Source organism: Tupaia chinensis, unplaced genomic scaffold (genome assembly GCF_000334495.1).
Source record: "Tupaia chinensis unplaced genomic scaffold, TupChi_1.0 Scaffold142846_1, whole genome shotgun sequence".
Classification (NCBI taxonomy): domain Eukaryota; kingdom Metazoa; phylum Chordata; class Mammalia; order Scandentia; family Tupaiidae; genus Tupaia; species Tupaia belangeri.
The window spans coordinates 990732-1003659 of NW_006202691.1; the positions used below are offsets into that span (position 1 = coordinate 990732).

At 41.5% G+C, this 12928-nt stretch overlaps 1 protein-coding gene and 1 long non-coding RNA gene across 2 annotated transcripts in view; one reads left to right on the top strand and one right to left on the bottom strand.

Annotated features, from left to right (window-relative positions):
- The window catches only part of LOC102479966 (uncharacterized), a 135971-nt gene that overhangs the window by 60078 nt on the left and 62965 nt on the right, over positions 1-12928 (top strand). The gene's annotated exons all lie outside the window — the stretch shown is intronic.
- LPGAT1 (lysophosphatidylglycerol acyltransferase 1) overlaps positions 353-12928 on the bottom strand; it is a 115591-nt gene continuing 103015 nt past the window's right edge. Inside the window, exons 7-8 of the mRNA XM_006163699.3 lie at positions 2988-3094; positions 353-517 (exon numbers count right to left, since the gene is read on the bottom strand). Coding sequence (XP_006163761.1) covers positions 366-517; positions 2988-3094 — 259 coding nt within the window. The 3' untranslated portion in view covers positions 353-365. The remainder of the gene's footprint in view (positions 518-2987; positions 3095-12928) is intronic.

Sequence of the window (12928 nt, forward strand, 5' to 3'; positions counted from 1 at the left end):
TCAGGAAGATGACAACCAGCTCCCCTCAAGGTAACACAGCACAAGTTGATGGGAACAAGGGAGCTCTAGAGTCTGCCCTAATACAGACGACTAGCTACGAGGGACGAATACAACGCTCAGAGCTTGAACTAAGTTATCACGTATAACTGGTGGCAACGGAATTTCTCTCAGATAGTCTTCTAGGATGATTTTATGATTTCTTCTTCCCAATGTGATGTTTGCTTAATATGTAGTAGAGTGTATCTTTTTAAAACATGAAAATTCTTAAAATATATTAGCAGGTCATTATATTACTGATTCTCATTTTAGTAGAGTTTTAAAATATCCCAAAGGGAGAGAAATATTAAACAAGTCCAAGTCAATTCCTAAAACAGGCAATGGTAAAAATACTGAATGATGTTGTACCACATATAGCCTGACAAAAATGCGAAAGACTGTATGAGAAATATCCACATGTTGCTGAGGGTCATCTCCCTGGAAACGGCTTCCTTCTGGCCCTTGAGAGGTGGAAAAGCTCCTGAAAGACAAGATGGAAATAGTAATTTGTTTTACTATAGTGGTAGGTTTTCTGGGACAAAAGTAGAATGTTAGTTTAGCTAGAGTTTTGCTGTTTGCTTTTTAACTTTTTTTTTTTAATTTGAGAATATGTATGCTCCCTAGAGAAAGACACAGAGAGACAGGGAAAGTAAGACAGCATCTCCCAGTGGGGGATGGTCACACCATAGCCCTTTCTCCATTTCTTCCTCTTTTTGGGATCTTGGGCATGTGTGCATATGTACACTCACACACACACATATGCCAGAGTGTTTTTCAAGATGCAGGGGCTGGACTCAAATTGCAGTCAGCCATGTGGGATCTAGAGCATTAAACACCATACTAAAGGCTGAGCCTGGCCTGTTAAAGCATCTTCAGTGACTTCCATCGCTTCTGAAGAGATGTCCTCTGAAATACAATGTACAAACTGCCTGGCCCTTTCCTTCCTAACTTCTGGGCCTTTGCTTTTATGCTCTGCTCGAAGCTTCCTTCTGCATCTCAGTGAATGGCTGGCTCACCTGCATCCTGCTCACATTAGGACAAATGCCTATCCTTCGGCCCTAGTCACTCTCCAGGTTGTGTTCCTTCCTGGTACTTCCCCCAACTTGTAATGGTCCTGGCTACTCCGTCTCCTGGAATTGGAGCTATGTAAGAGCAAGCACTATAGCTGCTGCATGTCCCAGATCCCTAGAGATTTCTAGTGGTCAGGACACAGGGTATGTGAAATGGACACTAAATAATTCCTGAAACAGTCGCATTCACACTAATTTTTCTATTTCAGATTCTTGCCACAAAAAAGTGGTTGTGTAACACTGACATTACTTTCAAAAGGCAATATGCTTTATGAAATATACCTTAATAATAGAAAAGAGAAATGCAAATAGATGTCTGTCAATTCTTTTCTGGACAGGAAAGCTGGATCACTTCAGAACAATTATTCCCAGGTCATTTTGATAACACTCATCAGCATTTCAAATAGTCTTTGTCCTTGCTGATAATCCCTCAGGGTAAGCTGATTCATAAGGGGATTTGCCTCTCACAAGCAATACACTGAGTGCACTTGCAAGTTTCAAGGTCTAATATGCAAATAGCTTTCTCTAAAAGAGGCTTCCATTATTGTTGCTGCAATTTAGGCTAAAAATCAGAAAGCGAGAGATTTATGTTGAAAAGAGAGACTTGTTGGCCTGTTGTCTTCTTAAGCCTTCTGTTAATTGAAAATCCCTCAGTCATCCTCACAGCCTGGACAGCTTCTGGTTCATCTTTTTATTCCCCTACTGTAGGTGCTAGAAAAATAGGCTTCAACAGAGAAATGTGTGAAAACACTTTGTTGGTACCTGGTATTATACCACTAATTTCCTGTTTCCTAATATCCTTTCTTCCTTCCTCTTTCCTCTCCTGTCTTTCTCATTGCAATATCATTTTCATAGACTGTAGAGAAGATTAAAAATAGGAGGGACTAGAGGATAAAAGTCTAAGACTGTAACCATGAAAATTTAAAAATGTGAACTTTATCTCTACATGTAAAGAAAAGACTATGCATCTAAAAATGCAGCTTAAATGATCTCAGGACCAGCAAATAGCCTAATGGTTAAGGAAGTCAGATCCCACACGGCTGACCATGTGGTTACAACACTGGCCTTGCAGGCTTGATAAAACTTGCTAGGTATACATGTGTGTATGCCCAAAGTCCCAACAGGACGGAGAAGTGGGGAAGGAACAGTGAGTGATATGACTAATCTCTTTCTCTCTCTCTCTGGTGAGCACATGTACCCTCTAGCAATTAAAAACAAAAATGATCTCAAATGACTGCAATATGACATTTAAGTAACTAAGTGCAATGCCCAAACATAAATGTTGCTACTTCTCGAAACATCCCTCATAATTGTGTATGTCTGGTCATAACTGTTCACACACTGTGTTCCTGTGTACTCTCATGAATTAAACCTAATCATGTAACATTACATCTTATGACCTCTGCACTTAGACTGATGAAGTAAGAGCCTGAATAAATGTAACATAAATTTGTCCTTACAAATATTCTAAGCTAATATTCTTTTTTTTCTTGAGAGGTTTTTGCTGTAAGGCGTGTGTGCTCACCAGAAAGACAGAAAGAAACAGAGAGACAGAAAGGGAGAAATCACCCCCCAGGGGTGATGGCCATGCCTCAATCCCTTCTCCTCCATTCTCTTCTCGCGATCTTGGGCATGCACGCACATGTGCCCCGTGTGAGTTTAAGCCACCGAGTCCAGGACTTGGACCACAGTTGGCTACATGGGAGTCCAGTGACATAGCCATTATGCCAACTGCTGTTCCACTGAGCTGAAATTCTTAAATATAGAAATACTTTGGTTCCTCTATGGTATTTGAAGAATCAAAAATGGGTATGTATTTTAAAGCACGCCTTTGGAATTATTGATAATTTCAGAAATGTACAAACAGAGGATACTGTATACCTGTTTCATAAAAATGTGATAAGAGGTCCTCTTTTTCAATAAACCGTTGATAAAGCCAGTCAGTGAGGTCATCAGTCTCCAGGGGTACATCTTTAATTGGAAAGATCCTATTAAGAATTAGGTAAAAAAAGAAAAAAAAATTAATTCTGAGGACAGATTTCTAACTATTCTTGATATTTTAAGATGCTTTTCAAGGGGCCTGGTAGAGTCACATCTACAAACATGCATCCTGCTGTAACAGACTGCTTTGGTCTAGTGAGTGTGGGCAGCTCCTTAAGTCCTGACTCTGCATAGCCTCACCAGATAAATAGCAAGACCTTATTATCTATGTTTAGGTTAAATTCAGGTATTCTTTTCCACTGACTCCAAGTCTCTCTGAGACCAAGTCTTGCATATTTAACCAATTACTAACCTATGACTTATTTTATTTTATTTTTTTTAGTTTTTTTTGCTACAGGGTGCGTGCACTCACTGGGGAGAGACAGAGAAAGTGAGAAATCACCTCAGGACAGATGGCCATGCTGCAATACCTTCTGCATCATTCTCCTCTTGTGATTTTGGAGAGACACACATATGTGCCCAGTGTGACTTTCAAAGTGCCGGGTCCGGGCATTGAACTGTGGTTGACCATGTGGATGTACAGTGCCTTCACCACCATGCCACCTGCTCACTCACTAACCTAAGAATTTCTAAACCCACCTAAAACCTACAAGTCTCTACTTCTAGATGTCCTGACTTTTTGGACTAGGACAATGGAAAGACTCCTTACATTTATTCACAATATTGTGTCTCCTGCTCTCAAAACTGAATAAAAGAATTGCTGCATCTGAGCACTCCAGGCTTGGTCACTCACAATTGTGCTTGGGATAAACTGTATTAATTATTATTTTTACAGAGCTGGATTATTTCTGTTGACAATTCAGAAGTCAAATCATCCAGACCTATAACTTAGCTTTGGTAATTGCTGTGTTTTGAATGTATGCATCCTCCCCAGATTTGTGTTGAAACCTGGTGAGCCCACTGAAATGGTGTTGAGAGGGTAAAGACTTATCCAATCACGGTGTTGAAAGGCAGAGTTTTGGGGAAGTTTTGGGGAAGGGTTTAGATAACAAAAAGGCCCCCAAGATTGAGTCCTCATGGGTTTATAAGAAGAGGAAAGGAGACAGGCAGAGATGAGTTCTGCACACTTTCACCCTCTATCATGTTGTGGTACAACAGGAAGACCCTCAACATCTATTCTCGGAACCAGCAGATGGCATCATGATCACATTGCTGGACTCCCATGTAGCCGACTCCGGTTTGAATGCCGAACCCGGTGGCTTAAAACTCACTCTGGGTGCAGGTACATGTGTGCCCAAAATCCTGGGAGGAGAAGGGATTGCAGCATGGTCATCCCCTCTGGGGGGTGATTCCCACTTTTTATCTCTCTCTCTTATGAGTGCACAGACTCTATAGCAAAAATCTCTCTACTAAAAGGAAATGAAAAAACCCCCTCTACTGTCTTAAATTACCTACACTTGTAGTTTAGGTTATTTCTGTTATTGGCAACAGAAAAAGACTATATAGCAATGAAAAAGAATAAAATCATGGGATCACCTTTTACTTTTGCAAGGGTTGGTTTCTCTGGGGCATCCTGGTATCTTTAAATTGTTGCTTACACAACAGAGTTCATTTATGCATTCATTCATGCCTATTATGTGTTAGGTCCAGCCTCCCGTAGTCACTTCTAAATTACCCTGTATCTGTAAATAATTACTGATGATAATTCTATCTTCCCATATTTGTGGGTTTAAGTGGAAACAGAACAGTGTTTAGAACAGATGAAGTTTTAAAATGCAGCTCAGTCAGCTCAGTTAGGACACGCTCGGTCACTTCTTTACATGCTAGGCCTGGTAATGCATCCTCACAATGTTCTCTTGGTGGGAACTTTGGTAATTGCTGTGTTTTGAATGTATGCATCCTCCCCAGATTTGTGTTGAAACCTGGTGAGCCCACTGAAATGGTGTTGAGAGGGTAAAGACTTATCCAATCACGGTGTTGAAAGGCAGAGTTTTGGGGAAGTTTTGGGGAAGGGTTTAGATAACAAAAAGGCCCCCAAGATTGAGTCCTCATGGGTTTATAAGAAGAGGAAAGGAGACAGGCAGAGATGAGTTCTGCACACTTTCACCCTCTATCATGTTGTGGTACAACAGGAAGACCCTCAACATCTATTCTCGGAACCAGCAGATGGCATCATGATCACATTGCTGGACTCCCATGTAGCCGACTCCGGTTTGAATGCCGAACCCGGTGGCTTAAAACTCACTCTGGGTGCAGGTACATGTGTGCCCAAAATCCTGGGAGGAGAAGGGATTGCAGCATGGTCATCCCCTCTGGGGGGTGATTCCCACTTTTTATCTCTCTCTCTTATGAGTGCACAGACTCTATAGCAAAAATCTCTCTACTAAAAGGAAATGAAAAAACCCCCTCTACTGTCTTAAATTACCTACACTTGTAGTTTAGGTTATTTCTGTTATTGGCAACAGAAAAAGACTATATAGCAATGAAAAAGAATAAAATCATGGGATCACCTTTTACTTTTGCAAGGGTTGGTTTCTCTGGGGCATCCTGGTATCTTTAAATTGTTGCTTACACAACAGAGTTCATTTATGCATTCATTCATGCCTATTATGTGTTAGGTCCAGCCTCCCGTAGTCACTTCTAAATTACCCTGTATCTGTAAATAATTACTGATGATAATTCTATCTTCCCATATTTGTGGGTTTAAGTGGAAACAGAACAGTGTTTAGAACAGATGAAGTTTTAAAATGCAGCTCAGTCAGCTCAGTTAGGACACGCTCGGTCACTTCTTTACATGCTAGGCCTGGTAATGCATCCTCACAATGTTCTCTTGGTGGGAAAGTCTGAGAACAAGACTTAATTTGTTCAACTCTGTGACTTTTCACAAATTATATCAGGGATATTGGTTTACGTACAGAAACAACTTTTATGATTGGGAGTGACTGGAATACTATTCAGAAGATTCTGAGACCATGTCCTGACTCAACAAGAGATAAGACTGTGATGATTAGTGACATCCATCTTTAAAGTTTCTTTGTTTCTTGAGAGAGAAAAAAGGAGAGAGAGAGAGAAGCACCCTCAACAGGGTCTCACACTGCAGTTGCTCCCCCTCCCCCCAGCTCATTCTCCCAGCCAGCCAGCAAGCGACAACCATGGGCTTGTGCCAGCATACTGGTTGACTGGGGAACCAAACCTGAGCTCTTTTGTACAAACCCAGTTTTGCTTGAGCAGCGCATGACCACAGGGCTACCAGGGTGACTTTTTTAATTACAAGGTCTTGCTGTGTTGCCATCTTCCAGCCTCAGCCTTCCAGCTGGGACTACAGATATGTACTGCCACGTAGACAGGCTCTCACTTTGCTGCCTAGACCATCTAGAGGGTCTGGTCTTCCTGCCTCAGCTTCCCGGAGTCACTAGGATTATACAGTACCCGCCTTTAGGTTGGATCAGGAATCAAACTGGGCCTCTCATGTAGTCCCAGCCTGCAGAGCATAGTGTCCTAGCACCATACACCACCGTGTCTGGGCAAGGAACACAATTTTAAAAATCTACAAAATACTTGCAATCCACATTTCTCTCCACGTCATTTCTCCCACCCCACAGGAACTGATTTTCATATTTTAGCTGATTATATTGGTATGTGTAACCATGTTTCTTTTTCCATTTTAGGTTGTCTCTACTGACTTCCCTCCAGAAAGATAAGGATTAGTCTCTTCCTTTTTCTTGTTCTCACCACATGTGTGCATCCTATCCCTCATCCCAATGCAATTATACAATAACTCAATTAGCTATTAAGCAGTTATATTATTATAATTATGTCAATATATTCATAGGCAACCCATGCAGTAAATCATGGCTACTTTTCCTTTCTTGACTACTTTTTATTGTCGCCAGATCATGTAATTGCATTTTTGTTTGCTTAATTTTCTATGCACACTTAACTGATTCAACCACCAGCTCTTAGTCAATTGGCTAGAATTGATTTTCCAGATCCAGGCTGACTTTCTCTTTCTTAATTATTTCTTCTATGAGAGAGAGAGAGAGAGAGCGTACACCCCAACAAGGTCCTAATGCCACAATCCAATCTTAGACTTCAGCCAGCCCCAGATCATGGTCACATGTGTGCCTCGCATGTGCTGAGTGGTTCAGACTTGAACTGGGAACCTTTCCCCATGGAAATGCTCCCTTTTACTGTTGTGTCACCAACTGGTCCCTGCCACCTTTTTCTTAAAGGACCAAAAAGAAAATATTCCAGGCTATCTGGTCTCTGTGGCAATGTACTCTATTTGGCTTTCTGGTGTGAAAGCAGTCAGAGGCAATGTACAAATAATTGCACAACTGTGTTCAAGTGAAATACATTTACAAACAGGGAGTGGGTTATACTAGATCTTCTATGGTCTAGATCTTCTCCCTTGCATCACCCAATTTCACGTTCCTGAAGACATTTCACCTGGACTTTGAATCTGTTGGTTATAGTATTTTTTGGTTGTTGTTATTGCTTATAGTTTTCATTCTGTAAAGCCCTGTCGCTATTGTCTTAGTGATTCCTGCACTCCAAAAATGGATATAAGGTCATCCTTTCTCTAACTACTCATCTGCTGAAGCACATCTTTCATCAGTTTCTCAAGAAAGGGTACTTGAAATCTTGCATGTCTGCCAATGTCTTTTTTCTGTCCTCAATGTCTTTTTTCTGTCCTAAAGTTTGGCTGATAATTTAGCAACATACAGGATTCAGAGTAGAAACTATTTTCTTCCATCTCTATGTTTTTGTCCAAATTTCTTATTAACTTCTAAACCTTGTACTGAGCTTTTTCTTTCTTTTATTGTATTTTTAATTTTTTAAAGATTATTTCTTCCACAAGTGACAGAGAGAAAGAGTGAGAGAATGAGACAGAGATAGCACTCCCCCAACAGGGTCTTGACACCGCAATTGTGTAGAATTGATTTTCACCCTCAGCCTCGGTAAACCCTGGATCACAGATCGCGCATGCCTAGCACCCAAAACCTATGGGTCAGTCTCTGAGAGTGCCACATTTTACTGCCATACCACCAGTAGCCCCTGTATTTTTGATTTCTAAGAGCTCTTTTACTGTTCTGAGCATTATTTGCAGTATGTTGATTGTTTTATTATTGTAATATCTTTTTTTTTTTGAGAGAGATTTTTGCTATAGGGTGTGTGTGCTTGCTGGAGAGAGAGACAAAAAGCAAGAAATCACCACCCCCCTCCAGGGTGGATGGTCATGCCACAGTCTCTTCTCCTCCTCTCTCCTCTTGGGACTTTAGGCACACAGGCATACTCATCTGGTGTGAGATTCAAGTCACCAGGTCTGAGACTCGAACTGAGGTTGGCCGTGTGAGAGTCCAGCAATGTAACCATTATGCTACCTGATGGTTCCTACTGTTGTAATATCTTTTTGAGAAGATTTTAAAATTAGAATGGAAATTTTTAAACATTTTCAAAAATAGAGAAAAGGATTAAGGACTCACAGATACTATCAGGATTTGGGGAGTAGTCTTTTTCCTCTGTGGTCTCTGTTCCTCCCAGTCACCTTCTGTGTTTGTTTCAGTCTTTTGAGTACAGGCACTTAGATGACCAGTTGTCTGTAACTGTTCTTTGTTCACATGTTGTTGCCTGAAAGCTCTCAGCATGTGTGAGTAGAGTCTGTTGACTATGAGCTTCACTGAGGATTACTTGGCTGGGCCATTCAAATTAGCCTTTCCTCTGAACTCATCCATTTCCTCAAAGGAAGCTCCACTGATTTCCTGTCTCAAGAGTAAAGACTTGATTGCTAGTTTTCAGGGAGCCAGAGAGAAAGGAGGGCTAGGAAGCATTTCACCATGCTGTTTTCATCGTGGGATCTCTGTCTCAAGCCCTGTCTGCTATTCCTCCGTCCAGAGAGCCTCTAGTTCCCCCTTGATTTCCAGTGTCGGCCAAAGTAGGAAAAGAATAATCACCTAGCTGTGGGACGTAGGCCTGGGCCTGGGGATCTGACTTCTTTTTTTTTTTTTTGAGAGATTTTTCACTATAGGGCGCGTGCGCTCGCCAGACAGACAGAGAGAGAGACATAGAGACAGAAAGCGAGAAATCGCCCCCCAGGGGAGATGGTCATGCCGCAATCCCTTCTCCTCCATTCTCCTCTCGGGATCTTGGGCACGCACGCACCCGCGCCCAGCGTGAGTTTGAAGCCACTGGGTCCGGGACGCAACCCGCGGTTGACTACGTGGGAGTCCAGCGACATAGCCATTACACTAACTGCTGGTTCCTGGGATCTGACTTCTTTTTTTTTTTTTTGAGAGATTTTTCACTATAGGGCGCGTGCGCTCGCCAGACAGACAGAGAGAGAGACATAGAGACAGAAAGCGAGAAATCGCCCCCCAGGGGAGATGGTCATGCCGCAATCCCTTCTCCTCCATTCTCCTCTCGGGATCTTGGGCACGCACGCACCCGCGCCCAGCGTGAGTTTGAAGCCACTGGGTCCGGGACGCAACCCGCGGTTGACTACGTGGGAGTCCAGCGACATAGCCATTACACTAACTGCTGGTTCCTGGGATCTGACTTCTTAAGCTGCTGTTTCAACTAGTCTTCCCAGGCTGAGCAATAACTCCAAGCTCGCTTCAGCAAGTACATACCGCCAGCCTTCTGGACATTCTATGGTACAAATCAGGTCACCATTTGGCTTTCCCACATATAGCTTGGGGTTCCCTTTTGTTATTTACTGCTCCAGCTTCCCTAGATTTGTTGCCATGGTCTTTCCTATTATTCTATTTATCCTTGTGGATTTGCACCTTTAAAAAAACAACTCATTTACAGTTATTTTATTAGGGCTTAGGGAGGGCACAGAAGTAGACATGAGGCTGATTGAGCATCTCTTCGAGAAGTTATCCTGTTATTTCTGAAAGGTTTAAGATGATTTACTAACTGTAGCCAGGGTGTATACCTGCCATTCTGCAAAGGGACCTGCCCATCTAGTTATTTCAGCTTTGGGGAAAATGTGCACAAGTTACTTAGTAAGGACTTGACAATTATAAGATGCATACCATTATAAAAACACCAAATAACTTCTATAGTGTAGTCAGTAGAACACAACGTCTCGACCAGTCAAATAAATAGAAAGGATTCCAAAAGGACAAGAATGACTATTCAGACTCCTTTAAAGCCTTTTTCAAAATGATCATGTAGCATGGTTATTTGTGCACAATTTGGAAAAAAATCAGAAGGAACATTACTTATGACTCACACTATAATCAGATCCTTTCTCTTGTTATTTAACATTTAAATATCAGGTTGGGGTATTTTAACACCCAAACTTAAGTATTAGTGGACAGAAAAAGGGAGAGAGGAAAAAGGAAGTGATGTGACATGAGAATCCATTAAAAATCAATTTCGAGAACTCAGCTTTGATTAAAATTTTGCTTTCAAAAATCTGAAAGGATGAAGGGTAACCAAAATGTGGTTTTATTTCTTTCCTTTTTTAATTTTTTTTTCATTTTTCTTTCTCCCAGGAGTAAGAGAGAGAGAGGGAGAGAGAGACCATATTCCTGACCAGGCCTTGACTCTGTGATTCATTCCCAGTCTCAGCCAGCCCTGGATCATGGGCATGTCAGTGCCTGGAACACTCAGGGAGGTCTCCAGATGCAAACCCAGCACCTTTCTATGTGGGTCAGCCTCACCAAGTGTTGTGTTTTACTGCTGCACCACAGTCCAGCTCCTTAACATTAACCTTAATTAATAAAAACACTCTGAATCATAAAGAGAAACATCTTATAATTATGTATTCCATGTGATTTTGGTATTCACATTTACACTCATTTTGGTACAATGCAGGATTACTTTAAAAGTAAAAGGCCAGGAAGTGAACAGGGGCAAACTTAAGAACAAAACCTATCCTCTCACCTCTTAAAATGTGAGATTTAGCTGTAACTCTCCCTGTGACTTTTAATGTCCATTAAAATGAAACAAGAGAAGAATGTTGCTTCTTGCAATGGCAGAGTAGCTCACAGGTAACAATTACAAATTCTGGACAAAACACAAAAAGTCATTAGTGGATGGCAGGCAGACACTGGAGGAGAGTCAGCACTTGAGTTGGAGATGATGCTGGGAGTAAGCACAGAGTGAGACTCAAGTCACTGGTTGGGGACTTAAACCATGCAGCCATGTGGTTTCTAGCTGCTGCAACCACCATTCCATTGGCTGGCCTCAGATGTCTTAAGACTTTAAGTTCAGGGGCCCTCAGGTTGTGTAGTGGTTAAGGTGCTGAACTCCCACATGGTCAACCGAGGTATGAGCCCTGAACCTGGTAGCTTGAAAATCATGCCAGGTGCATGTGCGTGCATACCCAAAATCCCGAGAGAAGAATGGAGGAAAAGGGATTGTGACATGTCCATGCCCCCTTGGGGGTGATTTCTTACTTTCCTTCTCTCTGTCTCTGTGTTTCTCTCTGGCATGCACACGTGCCCTATGGCAAAAAAAAAAAAAAAAAAAAAAGTAACAAAACCAAACTTTAAATTAAAACACCAGATCTTATTTTTTAAGTGAATGGCATTATAAATTACTAAGCTTTAAAATTTTTAGGTAAGTTAACACAGTTCTAACACAGTTTTGCAGTATTAGCAGCACTTTTTAAACTGTTTACCACACTGAGTAGGAGCCAAATATTTGTATTACTTTTTGACTCCTAAAAATATTCTACTTTTGCTTTGTTGACACAACACATAGTATGAAAGGTTTGTGCATGCAACCACTTTTAGAAATACTCTGGGACCAGCAGTTGGTGTAATGGCTATGTCGCTGGACTCCCACGTAGTCGACTGTGGTTCGTGTTCCGGACCCGGTGGCTTAAAACTCATGCTAGGCGCGTGTGTGTGCATGCCCAAGATCACGAGAGGAGAACAGAAGAGAAGGGATTGCGGCATGGCCATCCCCCCCTGGGGGGTGATTTCTCACTTTCTGTCTCTATGTCTCTCTCTCTGTCTGTCTGGCGAGTGCACGCACCCTATAGCAAAGAAAACCTCTCTAAAAAGAAAAGAAAAGAAAAAAAAAAAAGAAATACTCTGAGGAAAGGAAAAGATTCTCTAGCTTTTTATTTTTTTAAAAAACTAATAAAATAAGGTCCAGCTACTGTAGAGTGCTGAGTTCACATGAGAGGCCCAGGTTCAATTCTCAGCCCAACCTGAAACCAACCAACTACGGTATGGTTGGTCCCAGCTACTCAGGAACTGAGAAAGGAGGAGCATGACCAGCAAGACACTGTCTTAAAAAAAAAAATCACATACCATTGCCCTCCTGCCCCCGCAAAGCAAATGTGTGCAAATCTTATAACTCAGCCAGTTGTGGTACTCCTAGCAGTTTCACTGAAAACCCATGTTCAGGACCTTAGCTACAGATATTAGGGTACAAAATGGACTTGTGACCAGCTAGGGCAAAGGAGATGACAACAGAAGCTCTATGAGGGCTTTAGAGAAAAAAATTAAGAGATCATCCCCAAAATAAAATATTTTTCTCTTGTCTTTATCTCCCTTTAAGTGTAATTTCTTCAGTTTCTGGGCCACCCGGCTACTGGTAGAGGATGAAATCAATACACAGAGGACAGCAGAGCTGAGAAAAATAGTTTGAGTCATTAGATCTAGCCCATTATAGAATCTGTCCTATTTTGGATGTCTAGTTATATGAGCCAATACATTTCCTATTGTTAAAACTCTGTTTAAATTGGGCTCTTGGTTACTTACTGATAAAAATATTTATATTAATTTTTAAGGTGCATCAAGATCTGAACTTTCAGAATTTATTCACAAAAGCTTCCCTTTAGGCATTATATTACATGCTACTAATGGTTTCCTACACATGTGCTATACTTCCATGGCCTGTGTTTATACAGTTACTAC